This window comes from Pseudonaja textilis, chromosome 1, assembly GCF_049901715.1.
Source record: "Pseudonaja textilis isolate UNSWEBS1 chromosome 1, rPseTex1.2, whole genome shotgun sequence".
Taxonomy (NCBI): Eukaryota; Metazoa; Chordata; class Lepidosauria; order Squamata; family Elapidae; genus Pseudonaja; species Pseudonaja textilis.
This window is the reverse complement of record NC_141990.1, coordinates 230,156,634-230,175,282: the sequence shown is the minus strand read 5'-3', so window position 1 is coordinate 230,175,282 and position 18,649 is coordinate 230,156,634. Positions and strand designations below refer to the sequence as shown.

The following is an 18,649-nucleotide window of genomic DNA, read 5'->3' as shown; positions in this document are numbered from 1 at the left end:
ATTAGGCTTAAATATTTATCATCCCTATGGAAAAGAACAGCCCACTAGGATCTAAAGTTCTAAACCACATATTGTTGTATTTTTCCTGGGCTCAAATGTACATATTGTAGGCAGAACTGCTAAATTTATAACTAAGGTAGTGGTCCTAAGAACCAGATACATTGAGAAAATTGGTGTACTCTGTACGGGAGATCCATTTATCTGATTACTGACTCCTTATACCAACACATAGGTATTTTATTACTCTACTTCCTCCTATCTGTCTTATTCCAGAATTAGACTACGTACTGAATTTTATTTTTAATTTATTTTATTGATAAGGTTGCAAGATTAATCGAGTTATAAGCTACTACTACTATGTGCCAAATATTAAGAATTAATATTTTGTCCCCTTGTTCTATTGTGACAACAAAGATACCAATTAAATCTTATATTTAAGGTCATGGAATTGATTCTGATGGATGTAGATGTAGATGTAGATCAGTAATTTTATCAAAAATAATTTTATAGATACAGTATATGGGATGATAAGCAAGATGACAAAAAGGGCATTCTTCAATATAACAGCAAACAAATAATTATCACAATCAACAGTCCAATAAAAATAAGCCTTAAGGAAAGAAAAATCCCAAATCCTCAGTTGAATAGAATCAACCTAATCCTCATTTTATTAGAATAAATAAAAAGGACAAAATAAGCATACAAGTTTTTAAATTCTTCAGAACTTTTAATCAAACAGTTAGTAGCAGACAGGGACATTCAGTGAAGGGAGATGTTCTGACGTAAGCTTCACAAAATCACGAAACAGACTCCTTGTCCTGACAAAACCCATTTTTATTTGGCTAATGTGAATTCCTATCATTCACATCCAGTAAAGTTCTGGCCAACAGTCTTTCAAGGGTGAATTACAACCACAGACCTTATCAGGCTTGGAAAGTTGCCACGCCGATAGCTTCCAAGTGCAACACTGTACAAGAAAATACTTGGCAAGGAGTCTCTGAGAATCATGAACAAACCTTCACACTAATTAAACAAACTAATTGTCTCCTGCAACCCTTTAGCTCTTTATTCCCTCTGGGAGGGGCCATTCACCGCCCACCTGTGCTTTTACTCCCAAGTCAACCCTTGTTCCTTAAATGTTCCCTTCTCCTGGCAGCTCTGTGCACGTGCACATTGGGAACAGGCTACAGCTGTTGTTCTGCCCCACTGATCTTTGATTCCTGATAACTGTCAGACAGCCATCTCTGCCTTTGACACAGAGCACTCATCAGAGCTTTCCCCAGACTCCAGGACTGGCTCATGTTCCTCCCCAACCTCCTCACTGTCCAAGTCTGCCACCAGCTCTGCAGGCCGCTGGCGGGCCACAACAGAAGAGGTCGTTTGTCAATACAATCAAGAAGGTGGTTACAGTGCATGATCAAAACCCTTTTTATATGCAATACATATACTTTTAATTATAGCAAACAGCAATAAAGAACAAAGAAGTCTAAAACTTTGACCGGCAACAAAAAAATTCGGTTTTTAAGTTAGATTATAGACTAGTAGCAATTGAGAGTTACAAGTTGTATACAATATTACTAACATTCTAAGTAATATTAATTTCTTCATTCCCAGTTATATTCCTGGGTATTTGTTGATACCAATATCTTACCTTAACCATGCCTGATACAATTAAATGGATTCCTTGTGGCATATCGCCTTCTTCACATATGTTATCTCCATAATCATAATAAAAAATGTTTGCTTTTTTCTGAAAATAAAAATAAGTATTGAATACAGACTAAATAACTTTCTAAGCATACCGCCAAAGACATCCAGTAACAAAAGTATTTTTAGTGCTCTGAAAATTTTAAGAGCGTAGCAACTGACAAATACAAACAAAAGCATTTTAAAATTAGAGGACAAAAATCAGTGATAAATAAAATTTACATCAGTAAAATATATTAAGATCTTTAAATTATGTAATTATTTCAAATTTCCCATTCAGAAGATATCGACAATAAATTTGAGTACAAAATACTGGGGATTTTTGTTAGGCAAAAGATGAGCTCCAGATTTTGGTCCCAAACATCGAATGGAATATCAGATGAATGTAAGAGTGGCCTGGGATTTGAAGGTGAAAACCACTTGACCAGCTTGTACAACGATGGAGAAAAAACTCACATATAACAGGTATCAAGATTTTAAGATTAATGTTAAATGGGTAAAAACTTATTTCAAACAAAGACCATAACCTCAGTTGTCAATGGTGATCTACAAAGCATCCATAATGGTCCTTGGCATGGTCTTGTTGATATTTAACCTTTTAGAGGGTTTGCAATTACTAATTCACTGGAAGAACAGAAAACTGAGGAAAAACAAAACAAAACGCAAGCAAACAAAAGAAAATTGTTGATGCCAAGGCATGCACTAAAATTACTACAATCAAATTCTCAAGGGGAAAAAAACCCATTCTAATAGTCCTATGGAGAACTAGCATAGCACTGTTAGAAGGCTAGCCCAGACCTTATGAAAAATCAAATCTTCAATTGTCCAAAATGTCCTACAGGCTGTCATAACAGAGATGCAAAAAGCTCTTTCTTGATGGAACTGGAATATACCTAATCTTGGTGGTATAAAAAATGTATGAGTGAAAAGACCAATCCCTACATCAGAATATGATGAGTTTCCTGCAATGGGTTTCACATACAGATTTGAATTCTATAGACCAGGGGTGTCAAACTTGTGGCCCACAGCCCAGATGTGTGTCTGAGGAGGCAACTGGATGGTAACAAGTACTGTGACTTGACTGGATTTAGCTTTTTTCCTAATTTGGCAAGGGTCATCCGGAAACTGAGATAATTAGCAAGTGTTTGTATTTAGATTCATTGGAGAAAGGATTATAGATATTCCTTGTTTAGTGATCACAACTGGGTCCAGCAACTTGGTCCTGATGGCGCAGTGGTTAAAGTGCAATATTGCAGGCAAATATTGCCTACAACCTGGAGTTTGATCCTGATAAGGCTCAAAGTTGACTCAGCCTTCCATCCTTTCAAGGTCTGTAAAATGAGGACCCAGATTGTTGGGGGTAATATGCAAATAATGCTTCGACATTAGAAATTGTCCAGAGGGTGCTGTAAAGTGTTATGGGGCAGTATATAAGACTTAATGCTATTGGTCATTAAGCAAAGCAATCACTATGTGAACCCATGACTATGCTTGTAACCTTAATTCAGATTTCTTTTGCTTTACAGATCTGTGAAGTTGCAAATGCAAGGACTGGTTGCAAAGTTACTTCTTCATCACTATCATAACTTCATAACTATAGTCACTAAACAAGGATTATCTGTATAAGAGCAAGCAGGCACACAATGGGGAATGCACTGGCACCATCCGCCTAGCATACTACACTGCAAGTTGTTAGCAAAAAGGCTTTACTGTGAAACTGACTAGAGTCTTATCAATTTCAGATTGCAGCTACATCCCATCCAGAAGGTTCTAATCAACTAATTAAGGTTATAGAGCTGAGCTTGTTAACTTGCAATTAGCATTTTTGGGGTAGTGCTAGGCTGGGGAGAAAAACAGCTTAGGAAAAGATAGTTTGTTTAGACAATCCACTGTCAGAGGGTGAAGACAGAAAAATAGGTCAGGCACAAGACAACAGGTACTGACTATAATGGCAAACACATGTCTTGAAAGAGAGGCACTGCAAAAGTTATAAATGCAGGTGTGGGTTGCAAAATTATTGTTCATCATTATTATAACTTCAAATGGTCCCTGTCCAAGACAGCCATTAAATGATGACTACCTGTACTAGTTTGCTTGATCAGAAGGAAATTTATTTTAGTTGCATGTGACTAATTCTGAGCTAGGAAGATAGCATAGTGTTATTTCTCACCATGATTTTTTGTGGAACACCAATCAGAATTTTGCAATAAAATGAGCAGCTTGTTATTGACTAAGCCTGTAAGACAATCACCAAAGTTCTGAGCTGATTCAACTATAATGGAAATATCTGGTTTAGTTGTTGTAATTCCTCATTATACTGCCAGAATTGATTGGGTGTGGTTTGCTATTTAAGCTTATTTGACTACCATTGCTGTAATGAACTCTAGCAAATTTAGATGGCAGGCCGATCACAGAGGGAAAGCCAAGAGAAGCAGTGTGTCTGAAAGAAAGAGCGGCTTAGATAATGTAATCTGAAGTTCAAAGCATTGATTTTAGTCTAATCCAAAGAAATAGTGAAGAGATGGTCATAAATCATTCTGTCAGCCCTCATACTTGGTTTGTGACATGGGACCCTCAGAAAAGAATGAGTTGAAACCAAAAACAAGAGCAGACAGTCTGCAGATTATAGCTCTTCTCCAACTGTCCCCCAGCTGTGCTGCCAAAAGCCTACATCTTTGCCCAAGCAGCCTCAGTTGCCTCTTGCTGTTCCTTGAAGGATTAGATTCCACCAGTTCATCAACTTTAGTTGTGTTCTTTTAAAATATACTGTTTATCCCAGCTTTACTCCCACAGTTGGCTTAGCCACCTTGCTAGTTCTAGCCCTAAAGGGACATCAAGTTCTCTTTATTCAAGGATTCATAGAGCACACATAATATTCCTCTTATGAAAGTCCACCCACTGTAATGAGAAACCTGAATTCAGAAGGCATGAAAACAATACATTCATCATTTCCAACAATATTGTTGTAGATAAAATTGGTTGTCTAAAGCTCTTCTGCTGAATCTGCCATTATCAACTCATCATGAGTAGATAGATATGACAAGACCCAAAAAGCAATGAATGGGGATCAGCTGTGGAAATGCCCATGACTCATTAATAGCAACATATATTACATTCCTGGGAATCTATTTGTATATCAAATAGAAAGCTCTTCTTATGCATTCCGGCATTACTTCACCACCAATCCATCTCTTTAAGTACCGTCATTAAAATGATTGTAACATGCATTCTAATGACACAGTTAAGTAAAAGCCTTTCTGAACAGCTCAGTTTTTAAGACATTTCTAATGATCAGGATCAATGCAACCATCCAAATATCAGTAGAGAAGCTATTCCATAGGGTTGGTCTTAATGCTAAGAATAGGATGATATTGGTGTCCCCTAAGGTGTCAAACTCATGGCATTACATTGCTGTCACAAGACATATCATGACGGTTTTCCCTTTGCAGAGCTGGGGTGGGTGTGGCCTGCCCGTGATCTGGCCTGCGGGCTGTCAGTTTGATACCACTGCTCTAGATGTTAGAGAGGAAACGAACCCTCAGCAAACCAGAGATATGTGTACTGGGTAGGTCGGATCTAATTGATATAGATGGCTCTTTAATAGTCAAGTTTCATAAGGCTTGAAAGATCAGATAGAAAACCCAAAGCACTGGAGTTGTGTGCTCTGGAGAAAGTGGCTTTCACAAGCAGGATGCTGGATTTTGGACTAACCACATCTTCCAAGTAGTTTTCAAAAGCAGCCTCGTATAGGATGCACTGTAGTAATCTAAGAAGGAAGTAACAGACAAACCTCAAGTGAACAAGGGAGAGTCTGACCATGCAAAGGAACATGCAAGTGGAAGGTCATTTCTTCCATTTTGGCATCCTCTACTGATTGGAGGTGAAGATTAGATCTAATGTGTAACCACTGATACGCATTGGGCCAGATATTACCTGTGTGAAGCATCCAAAGCATCAGTACCTGAATGTATTCTATCTGTTTTTTATTACCCTGAAGCCACACAATATTGCATAGAAGGTCATGTGCAGTAGGTGGGTCAATTGTAGGGGGAAGTCTTCCAAGCTGTTGTTTTCTTAAAAGAATCACCTAAAAAAGAAGACTATTGTTATAATACATAGTACCCTCTTAGTTCTTTACATTCATATTATTAACAACCACCATGAAATGATTTCTACATCCTTAAATCTAAGACATCTTGAATGATATAATTCTAAGGTAAAATGGCTATAAATCACATAGTATACTTTTCTGATTAATGCAGAGATCTTTTTTTACAATGTGCTGATCATATACTTTCAAAAATTTCAAAAAAAATCCTCAGCTGCTGTTTTTTATTTCGAACATATTTTATACTACTCTTAAAAAACACTAGTGAGAACTAAGATGAGATACATTGTTAACCTTTAATTGTCATTGTCTGAGAGTATATATTTATGATGATCAAGTATATTTGTTGAATCTTTCCAAAACTAGGAAGTTTTGAATAGAAGTATGCCCCCACTGTAGATAACCTTGAGTTTAGCTCCTCCTATACCCTCAATTCCAATAACTGAAACAGTAAAGGAATTAGAAATGCATTATATGGAGGAAGCCATAGCTGAAGCCAGTTCTTTTGATACAAATTGGAAAAGGCTTATCTGCTAACTGACAGCAGAAGCAAACTATATGTACAATCCACCCAGAAAAAAATTAAGCTAACTAGAAAGTGTCACTCTAGATCAATACAATCCAAGACAGTAGGCCAAAACCCATTATGCACCAAAGACTGCCAGTGCATAGATAGGTTTAACAAAAATAGATCTACAAGTAGGTTCAATTTACTATTGAAAACTAATTTTGGAATAAAGCAAAATAAGTTGAAATTAGGGCAGAACTGTCAATAATATATGTCCATCAAGAAAACTTACAGTGTTTGAGGAATTGTCTCACCCCAGTGGGACTAGGTCATCCCACCTATGTCAGCAGAATAGGCATGCTGCTGGTCCTGTCAGTCAAGGAATTCTGGTGAGCAGGGTTCAGGAGAAGAGCCTCTTCTGCCATGGCTCTTGCCCTTTGGAACATTTTATTCCCCGGTGAGATCTGCTCCCGCCTATAAGTCTAGCCAAATTAAAGAGCATTCCTAAATTGCAGATCTGCTGTTTTGGGGAGTGTATGACACCCCCCTTCAAATGAAGGTGCTTAGATCTGGCCCACGGGGCTGCCCTGGGAACAGCAAAGGACTGGCCTGCAGTGCCTCTGCCTGTGAAAATGGAGCTTGGGAGGACCAGTCTCGGGCCACCACAGGCATCCCTGACATGAATGACATCGAGCTGGCCATGTCCATCATGGTCGTGCCCCTCCCCAACCCTAATGCAGCCTGCAATGAAATTGAGTTTGACACCCCTGATCTAGAGCCTAAAATCCTCAGGCATCTATCGTTTGGCTCCAAGGGAGATGTATAACTGGGCAACTTCAGTATGATGATATATCAGTCTAAACCAATGAATTTTTTTCTACCAGTTTACCTAGATGTTAAATAGAATGGAGAGAGAACTAAACTGAAGCACCCCATATAAAAAAGGCCAAAAGCTTGACTACTCACCCTCCCAATTAATTTTCCTCAGGAAGGAATGGAAACAGCATAAAATAGTGTTTCTAAATTCCAGCTGTTGTATCATGACCCTAATCCTAATCTGTAGTCAATATTATAAAAAATAGCTGAAAAATCCCACAGTGAACTTTTATTATTTTAGTTGTGCATTATAATTTTTCCAAACATGACAGAATATTGCAAATGAATGGAAGCATTGCCTCAAACAAAATAATGCAAAATAATGCACACGCACACACAGAGCATGGTAAGCTTAAAAATCTCTTTGGTGAAGAGTCAAAACAACAACCTAGACAAAGAGCAAAGAAACAACAAGTAGAATGGTCACACGGAACCTCTCTGGACAAGTATTAGATGAAATGCTGGGAGACAATTATTCATCAAGATCACATCTATGGCAGTGCTTTTTAAAGGACACTAAATTGGCTAACTTCATTTCCAATCCTTGTAAAATCTCTTAGGACTATTGGACATTTTGGGAATGACAAGTTTGACAGGTCACTCAGTAAGTGAATATTTCTGGACCACAACAAATTAACTAAGTTTAACATTTGAAATACGTGGCAAACATCTAAATAAGATTTGAAACTAAGAAAATAACAAATAAAGGGTCCAGGGCAATTTGGAATATTGAAATTTTTCTATAAGATTTTAGAAAGCTACATAAAATAAATAGATTTTCATGCGAATCAGAATTATTATGACTACCAGAAATTATAATAGAGACCTTATGAATTAAATTAAGATACTACAGGAGATTATAGTCCAAGCAAAAAAACCCTGACTTTAGGATTGGGATATACAGAATGTCACAAAATATTATAACATTTAAAATATTAAAGGAGATATTAAAATAGTAGCCATAATATCAGCAATGATGCCTGCTTCTACAGGTAGGCTATGTTTAAAAGATGTTAGTTTAGTTTAGTTTATTGTAATTGCACCTTTTACAACGAAATTAAATGCCATCTTCAGTGTACATTATAACTATAAAAATACAATACAAACACATCCTTCACATTCTATACAACTGAATTGAAAAACTCTGATATTGCATTAATATTGCTCTATACAGTAGAATTCAATATAGTTAATGCTCTGGGATAGAAGGAATGACAGATCTGAAATAAATTTTGCTTAATGCAGAAATAGTAGAATCGAGAAAAAATGGATTAAAAATGTGGACTACAAAGCAGACAAGGCATTCCAAATAAATATACAAATGACAGGAAAATGGATTAAAAAATAGAGAAGAGCCAAAAGAGCAACCCTGAAACACTTTTATTGGATACAAAAAAGAAATTGGCTAAACATTGAAAATCAAAAGGGAAAACCAAGACAATAACCTGACAATGATTTTCCATTGGACTCACAAAAGAGGTCTATTAAAGCTCCAAAGAAGCCTTTGTGATAGGAAAAAGATAACATCTAATGAATTAAAGATTAAGATTGTTAGAAATAAAAGGAATATAAAATTGATTTGTTTGATCAAGGTTAAAATCAGACATGTTTTATACAGCCTTAGTAATTCTATACAAACTTTTTGCTGATATCAGGATTGAAAAGTTGATGATTTATAGTTTGCATACAGGAAAGGTTGGGTTAAGAAGAAATTTGCTTGTAACTTTATAGGGGATGATGAGTTATCAGATTTGTTTTTACTTGTTCTGATGAAGACTGTTAGTCACTTCTTTACATATTTTTTTCTTTTAATTCAGTTCAGCTTTTCTATATTTTCCATTATTTCTTTTTTGGCACTTTTTTCTTTCTCTTTCTCTCTTTTCTTCTGAGTTTAACTTTCATTTGTTTTTATGTTACTTTATATATTTAATAAAAATAAAATGGGAAAAAAGAAACACAAAATAGAGGAAAAAATGCCTACTCAGTCCAATTCACCATTCTGTACCTAGAAATCTTAATGATCCCAATGCAATGCTTAAGATTTCTAGAGTTTATCTCATTGAAGTGTTTTCAGGTCTGTTATCTAATCCATCAGGGCTGAAACAACTGGGAAGTTTAATTAACACCCAGCTTCTTCTTCCTACAACAAAATTTGATGATGGGGTACCATTATATCATAGTGTTCATTATGTAATAGCAAATCTCTTGAGAGTGCACAATTAAAATCTTTTATAAAAATAATATTAAAATAGGAAGCAGAAGCAGTGGTTACAGGCTATAATTAGGCACATCTCAAAGAAAGGTGGAGAAATATCTTGAAGAAATTTTTAGGTCACAAAGAAGCTCAGCACTTGAGCTCAGATTCCAGATAACAGTAGGAGCAAATGATAGTTGCCCGAAAATTTTTGGCAGAAATCTATGTGAAAAGTAAATATGAAAATTTATTCATATGAGGTTAATGAAAATTTTGTTTACTTTTATCTCCAACTTTCCATTTTTAACATTGGAAATCCCCATATCCAAAATTTGTATATATAGTTTGTATATGTAATTTGAATTTTTCTGTATTAACAGAAATATCTCATATTTCTCATATAAATATCTATATAATTTTGTTTGAATTACCTTATGTAATTCATTTCCTTCATTCTTATCCACGATTCCTCCTGCTATCATAAATTTAAGAGTTTCAAAAGCTGTATTTAGTACCGTCTGAACTGCTTGTCTGGTTTTCACAGCAATGACAATATCTGGATAGTCACGCTGCATCAGTCCTAAAGTAAATAAAATAATAATAATACAAGAACTTATAAATGCCATTCAAAGTGAAAGAAAACTGCTTAGGAGTAAATGCCCCCTCCCCAAGATCTAGTAGGAACTGCAGGTATGGAGATATGCACAAATGGATATGAGAAATCATGCCTATAAAAAAATCTTAGTTCTAGACCATTCTTGAACAAGGTTCTGAATAAGTGCAGAATTCCATTCACATGATGTGCAAGATTGCAAATATGTTAATACAGCAAAACTCATTAAATTATACTGAAAGACAGAGAACAAAAATATAAAGTATTCTTTTTTCCAAAACTGAAAATTCCTTGCAGGAGGTCCTTGTTGGATTAAAAAATAAAAACCAACTGAAAGGAAAAGAAAAAAAATCAACAGTTTTTTTCTAGTCCTATTGACTTTAACATGACTTTAAATGAAAGACAAGTATTTTCATTTTTGTATTTTGTTCCTTTTGTTTTTTTCTCTAAGTAATATTTACTTTTATAATAACAAGCAACCCAGAGGCTGTTTGTTCCCAAGTAAAAAAACATTTTTTTTCAGTATCCAAGAAACCATTTAATAATTTCTGAGATACTATTTCCCCTATTGACATCAAATATGCAGCCCTCTCAGACTAGACTGGAAAAGCAAAGTGAACTCTCTCTGTGCTCCTCAGAAATAAATATATAAACAAGTACTATTTTAAAAAAAAGTAGTTTCAGCCTGAAAAGAGAAATATAAGTAATTAGAAGTAATCAAATAATTTATTTGGATCACTGTCAATATCTCTTGTATGAAACAAAAGTCTTAGGAAGAAGGATGTTCTCCTTTAGATAAAAACATGCAATTTAAAAAATCCACTTTTTTCCTGCGCTGAACATTTCATTATCATTGGATATGCCTGCACAGTAAATCCAAGTATACTTATGAAGTTTCCAGATACTACAGCTGCCAAAAGTGGTATCCACAGATAAAAATACATCTATTTTATATTGCTTTGCATATACAGGAAAGTTGAAGTGCTTCTTTATATAGGTAAACTTCGACTTACAGCAGTTCATTTAGTGATTGTTCGAAGTTACAATGGCACTAAAAAAAGTTACTTATGACCATTGCAACATCCTCATGATCATGTGATCAAAATTCAGATGCCTGGCAACTGGTTTGTATTTATGATGGTTGCAGTATCCCAGGATTATGTGATCCCTTTTTGCGATCTTCTGTCCAGCAAAGTCAACGGAGGAGCCAGATTCACTTAATTGTGTTACTGGTACTAACTTAACAGCTGCTGTGATTCTCTTAACAACTTTGGAAAGAAAAGTTCTAAAATGGGGCAAAACTCACATAATGAATGTTTCACTTAGCAACAGAAATTTGGGGCTTGTTTGTGGGTGTAAGTTGAGAACTACTTGCATAAATCTTCTCTATTAATGCACTGTCTCTACTCACAGTTAAAGAAAAGAAGTGTCTCTGCATAGAGAAAGCAATAATTTTTTACAACTGAAAACTGGTAGAAAATGAGATTTAAGGGCAGCGATTACCCACTCTAAACATCAGCATAATTTAGCCCCTGGGTGTTTTTTTAAATAAAACTTTGTATTGCTTTAAAAAAAAACAGAAAAACAAAAAACAAAAAAATGTGCATTAAAACTCCACAAATATGTAAAAAATAGGTGAAAAATAAAAAAAATAAAAAACAAGACAGGAAAGTATAATGTGTCCTTATATATACGTAAGATTTTTTTAGCCTACACTATTTCATTATATTTTGTTTCTTATTTACAGTAGCTCCCCCCTTTTTAATATTGCTGATGTGATTAAATAATTAGAGCAATCTTATTGTGGCTTTAATAGTTAAGAAGTATTTGCCATCCAAAATAGTATTTCAATTATGTAAAACGTTAATAAGAATTAACTGTAAATATTAAGCAGGGCTATTTAATTGAATGTATTTCAGGTTCTTCTACAATGTATCAGCTGCAGAAATTCTGAGATAGATATTTAGGCATCCTGAAATAAATTGTGATTTATGCACTCATCCAGTGTGCTAAGAAAGACTATGGAATTTAAGACACTGAGGACTGCTTTGGTCATGCAGATAAACTTTCTTTCCATTCCCTTTTTCTTTCTTTTAGGAGCTACTAAAAATGCAAATGAACATTGCATTAATAATGGCAATCCAGGTAGTCCTGATTGCTGTTGTAATTCCAAGACAGAGTTCATTAAGCAGAAAGTATCAAGGAAAGGAACACATGGTTCTGGAGGGAGATGAGGGAGCAGGTCACAAATAAGTTGGAGGAGGGGGTGCTGCAGGTACATTCATGCAAGCATAGGGAGACCCCCAAAAAGAAAGACACAGGTTATAGGGAGGACAATTACAGAGTGATTTGCCACCTTCCCTGCTGGCTTCCCTATTGACTTTGCTTGTGGGAAGTCAGCAGGGTAGATCACAAATGGCAATCACATGACTGTGGGACACTGCAACCATTGTAAGTGTGAACTTGTTCCCAAGCTAAGCACCCAAGCTGAGTTCACATGACTCAGGGGTGTTGCAACAGCCAGAACTTCAAGGACTGTTTGTAATTACCCCTCATTCAGTACTGTTACAACTAAACAATCCCTGAACAGGAAAGCTAAGTTATGTGACTGCACAGATAACAACTTGAAGCATTGCAATGTTTTTTATACAGGTAATCCTCAACTTACAACTGTTCATTTAGTCATTCGAAGTTACAATGGGACTGAAAAGTGTGACTTAAGACAAGTTGTGTTTTTCACACAACTGTTGCAGCATCTCCATGGTTATATAATCAAAATTTGGCCTCTTGACAACTGGCTCGTATTTATGACAGTTGCAGTGTCCTGGATCTGTGTGATCACCTTTTGCAATATTCTGACAGTTGATGGGGTAGCCAGATTCACTTAACAACTGTATTCTAACTTAACAACTGCAGTGATTCACTGAGTAACTTTGACAAGAAAAGTCATAAAATGGGGCAAAAATTACTTAACAACTGTATTGCTTAACAAGAGAAATGTTGGGCTCAACTGTATTTGTAATTTGAGAACTACCTGTAGTTAATGTGCAGTTTCATATGGGGCTGAGCAGGATATAGTTACTGAAGCCAGAGTAAATGCAGAGGAAACCATGGAGCTTACTACTGTCTTTCTGATTGTCCTTGCTTTGAGTAGCTCTTTCGTGCGCATAGAAAATGCTATTTCGGCTTTGTAAGAATCAACACTATGGAAATTAAAGTTTCATTAATAATAATGAAAACAATATTAAGTCATAATAATGATAATGTCTTTAAATTCATACCTAACTCTTTCATGGCTTCTTGTTTGTTCATTTCCAAGATTTTGCTAATTGCCTGTTAAAAAGGAATATGTATTTTATATTAATGAAACTATAAATGACCAAGCAAGACCATTTTCAATCGTAGCAATCTTTCCAAAAGGCTACAGAACACAATAGTTTAGCTTGGTTCTCCCCAACCCCCACCTTCTTCTGTTTTTTTACTTCCCATGATGTTTTTCATGTATGGTATCTTTTACATTGTTAGTGACTAAAATTATTTTTAAGATAAAGAATGCAATAGAATATTTAAATAAATTGTCTACAATGATCTTTATCTATTATTACTGCAAATTAACTTTAAAACAGATTTCTCCAAGAACACACACACACATACACAATTTCTGCTAGAACACATACAGGCACATACCAGTGGTGGGATTCAAATAATTTAACAACAGGTTCTCTGCCCTAATGTCCAGCTGGGTAGGCATGGCTGGGTGGTCATGTGACTGAGTTGGCATGGCCAACTTGATGTCACTAATGTTGAAGGGCACTTTGCCTTGCCCAGCCTCTTGTGATCGTAGGGATGCTGCAAGTGTGAAAATGCTCATAAGTCACTTTTTTCAGTGCTATTGTAACTTTGAATGGTCACTAAATGAACTGTTATAAGTCAAGGATTATCTGTACAAAAATACAAAACACTTCTTTGCTTGCAAAAAAGCTGCTCTAAATACCAATCATTGGATTAGAAATGTAAGAATACACACTGAAGATCAATGATAGCCACAGCCATCATGGAATACTAAACCATTCAGCAATACCTGTAACCTGGAGTTACAAATCAGGCAGGGTGCCAGAGCACCTTGAGGAATTAAAATAGTTAAAATGCAAGGATAACTATCAGCAAAAAACTCTTGCTCATAAAGTGAAAACTTTAGCAGAGAGGTCTTTTAAGCTCTCCAGAAAGAGGGTGGGTATATTTGAGCTACAAAATGCTGAGCTAAAAAGACAAATTAACAAAGTATACAAGGGACACAGGTTCAAGTCTCCCAAGCTTGGCCACTCTAAAGCAATGCAAGAGATTCCTGTCCCAAACGTGCTTTTTCAAGAGGCAATTGGGCTTTCTGGAAACCAAGAATGTCTAGTTGCCTCTTGTAGAAAATTAGCACCACACCACAAGAATGAAATATTTTGAGAAATATTAAAAGGGCAGAAAATTATATGAGAAATAGAGAAACATGCTCTTAAAAGGCAGGAAACAGACTCAATCTTTCTTAATAGCCCCAAAGAAACTGAGGAGGTCATCTTTTAAAAATGCAGATTTGATAATCCATTCAAGACTGGATTAAAACCCCAAGGAAGCCAGCATCTAGGATTAATTACATTTGTTAAACAAGATTAAAAACCCCAACTCACTGCCAGCCTTTGGGAGACGAACTAGTTAAAATCAAATAACAAAATACAGAAAACAAGCCTCTAAATTACAAAATGCTGTAGAACAAGCTGTATAAAAATCCACGTATTCATCAAACCAATTGGTCAGCTGCCCAGGACCTCAAACCCATGTAGTCCTGTCCACCAATAAACCATCTTTCCAGTGGCTTTCTCTGAACCAGATGGATATTTCTTCCAACAATCTTGAAAAAAGTATATTTGGGACAACCATGACCTGGACAACTGAAGAAACCCCATAGACAAGAGACTCTTGTGCCCCGTGAACTGATTGAAGGGAGGCCCCCTCCCCAGATAGAGGAAGAAGACACGAGGCAGCAAATAATCAAAACACAATACAAATAATTAAATCACAAACTATTTAAATCCTTTTTAACTAAAACACAAGGGAAGGGGGGGGGAACCCTGTGTGGCTCACTGCCAGAGCTTTCAGCAGCTGCTCTTGTTAAATCAATTACCAGAACAAATAGACACAGGAACTAGCCAGATTTCTCAACCCTGCTTCTTTTCAGGAACAGAGATTAACCTTTTTCCTTCCAAACAAAGCTGAATAGGGAAAATTATCCCATCAATAAACACAGGATTAAACATTACCAAAAACGTTTGAATGTCAATCTTTCTAGCTAGCCAAGAAACCTTGCTGAATGTCACTCATCTTGGTCCCTTGTTATTAAAAGCTTCTTTCTGGCATTATTCAATTATTTCTTCAAAGCACTGATCATTGCAACCCAGCTGGAAAAATCCCAGTAGAGGAGTATTTCCTCCCAACATGACAAACACCCTTTCACACCCACGAGAAGCAATCCTTAGATCCATTTGCACCACTTAGAAGATACCAGCTGCTCTCACTCAGCTCACAAGTTATGCTAAGGAAAGCATCCAGATTTAAAGAAAGACCACATGCCCCCAGAAAGGCAGTAAAAAAAAATCAGAGTGCCAAGCTTGCATCCTGCCTCTTGGAAGTACATCGCAAAAGTACACTCCAAGCAATGTAAAAAGCTTTTTAAAAAGTCAAGCCCCTAACAAAATATCAGCACACACACACACACAAAAACCCTCCAGAGAAGCTCTGGAGGTTCCTGCCAGTCTGGGTGTACTGCCAAGAACCACTAGCTGTTACAATGTAGGAGAGACAAGTTTTTGGAAATACTTAAGCAGTGCAATAAAGATAAGGATTAGGCTGGAAACAACACAGAGGCACGCTTTCCTGACAGGATTAGCCCTGTAAAGTGAGATTTCTTCCAACAACCGGTTCCTCGAACTGCTCAGAAAGTTAACAAACGGTTCTCCCATACCAATGTGAACTGGCTGAATCCCATCACTGGCACATAGATCACAAACACTTTTGTGAATCACTATCAGAGGAAACATGAGGAAATTCATAATCATAAGAGAATATTTCTTTTTTTTAATATTTTTTTATTTTGTATTTTGCAATAATTCCATTTCATTTCAACTGTGTGTCGACTGGGAACATTTATCTTATATTTACAATTATAATTAATACTTTTCTTATCAATATAACAATCACATTTTCTGATACAGTATCTCCCCCTCACATTTTATAAATATTTAAGTATATCTTTTTATGTGACAACACTGGAGAAATGACACTTGGCTACAATGTAAAATGGTAAGTATACAGCTTGTATAACAGTGTAAATGTGCTGTCCAATCAAAATAATGCAACACACAGCCATTAATGTCTAAGCTGCTGGCAACAAAAGTGATGTCAAGTAGCCGTTTTCTCTCCCTGGTGGCATGTGACTCATTAGTGTTATAAGGTTTCAGGTGTGAAGGGGGAACAGGTGTTATCGCTCTCACTCTCTCAAACTGGTCACTGGAAGTTCAACATTGCACCTCATGGCAATGAACTCTGAGGATCTGAAAAAACAAATTGTTGCTCTACATCAAGATGGCCTAGGCTTTAAGAAGATTGCCAAGACCCTAAAACTGAGCTGTAGCATGGTGGCCAAGACGATACAGCGGTTTAACAGGACAGGTTCCACTCAGAACAGGCCTCGCCATGAACCAAAGAATCCAGAGTTTGGCATTGGGAAATAGATGTATGAGTGCTGCCAGCATTGCTGCAGAGGTTGAAGGGGTGTAGGGTCAGCCTGTCAGTGCTCACTTTTGCTGCCAGCAGTTTAGACATTAATGGCTGTGTGTTGCATTATTTTGAGGGGACAGCACATTTACGCTGTTAAACAAGCTGTATACTCACTACTTTACATTGTAGCCAAGTGTCATTTCTTCATTGTTGTCACATGAAAAGATATACTTAAATATTTATAAAATGTGAGAGGGTATACTCATTTCTGTGAGATACTGTAACTATTATTTAATATATCTATTATTTTGTAACAATCTTATCTTATTGCTTTATATATTCATCTAATCCATTTTAATTTATTTTATTTTCCAACCATTGATAAAATAAATTCCATACCATATAATATTATACATGTATTAATTATTCATGTATTAACAGCAGCTAGAATTGTATTTGCTCAGAACTGGAAAAGCGATAAAATACCGATAGAGGGAGAAGTAATTGAGAAAATATTTGAATGTGCAGAAATGAATAGGTTAACATTGGTAATAAAAAAAGAGAAAAGAATATTTCTAAGGCATAATCTCCTTCTCCTAACTATTCATGTATTTGTGCTTAGTTTCCACAATGGGAATACTTATCATTTTAAAGAAATGAATATAATTGGAAGATAAGCATTTTCTTGCCTCTAAACAGGAACTCCAGACAGTGCCTCTTTGATGGAAAACAGAATCAGTCTGTAGAGTTTATCAATAACAAAATGAAACCAAGCTGCTTTTTAAAGTTTCAGTTCCATATTCTTGGTCATTTTAACTTTTGGTTTGTGTATTCATATATATTATGTTACAACAACGCACTAGATAACAGTATTTTTGTGATCTAAATATATTTTCAAAATAATAATTTGTAGAACGTAAATAAAGGATGATATGACAAATACACTTCTCTTTATATATATGGCTATTTTACTCACAACATAAACTTTCTCATGGCCAGCAATCTGTCCAATTAAACATTTTACATCTTCTTCACCTTGAACATATCCTTTAGCAATATCATACCGAAAAGTGAGCTGTTTGTTTATTTGTTTATTCAACAAGAAAATCATTTTGGGTATCATTACCTGAAATAGATAATATACTAAAAATCAATATTTTTTCTACACCCTTTTGTGGTTTCTCTGTATCATTCTTTCCATCAAAACTACTTCTTTGTCCACCTGCATTCCTTATTTTGCTCCACCATAAAACGTATATTTCTATTAATTTTCTGTTTCACCTTCCCAACTTCCAACGTTACTTTATCTGCTTTCTTCACAGTAAGACCAATTTCCTCAGCTTGCCTGTTCTTTCCTGATTTCCCTATTGCTTTCTTCAAATTGCCACAATTTTTCTAACTCCCCATGCTTGCTGCATCTATTCATTTTTTTCAACCTAACTTTCTTATTTCTATACCTTTCTACTATTATATGTTTTCGGTTGAGAAAAAAAGGAAACATAGAACACACAAATAAAAAATAATGCTATCAGAACATCATCAATTAAATTTAATGAATGAGGCAATGCAGTAAATGCCTCTTCTGGAAACACTGTTGGTATCAAATTACATTGGGCATTTTAAGTCATAATTATCACTTTGCCTTATGCCTTGATTAATCAGAAGTGAAGCTGATGAAATAAATGAAGTTGCATTTGGCTTGCAACCACCCAATACATTTTTTATAAAGAACACTGTTGAGTCTCCTATGATTTTCATGATCAGTCTTTGATTTTTGCATTGTCTTTTAACAGTTCCTTGCTTTTAGGTCTGGGTGCTTGAGAATGTTTTGAGAAGGTTACAGAGTGATTATAAGGAAGGGCATTGGTGAATAAAATTATG

General features: G+C 35.7%; 1 protein-coding gene across 1 annotated transcript in view; it reads right to left on the bottom strand.

Moving 5' to 3' along the window:
* LOC113440199 (solute carrier family 9 member C1-like) overlaps positions 1–18,649 on the bottom strand; it is a 97,855-nt gene that overhangs the window by 10,298 nt on the left and 68,908 nt on the right. Inside the window, exons 17-21 of the mRNA XM_087928612.1 lie at positions 17,745–17,894; positions 13,288–13,339; positions 9,825–9,973; positions 5,669–5,794; positions 1,652–1,750 (exon numbers count right to left, since the gene is read on the bottom strand). Coding sequence (XP_087784738.1) covers positions 1,652–1,750; positions 5,669–5,794; positions 9,825–9,973; positions 13,288–13,339; positions 17,745–17,894 — 576 coding nt within the window. The remainder of the gene's footprint in view (positions 1–1,651; positions 1,751–5,668; positions 5,795–9,824; positions 9,974–13,287; positions 13,340–17,744; positions 17,895–18,649) is intronic.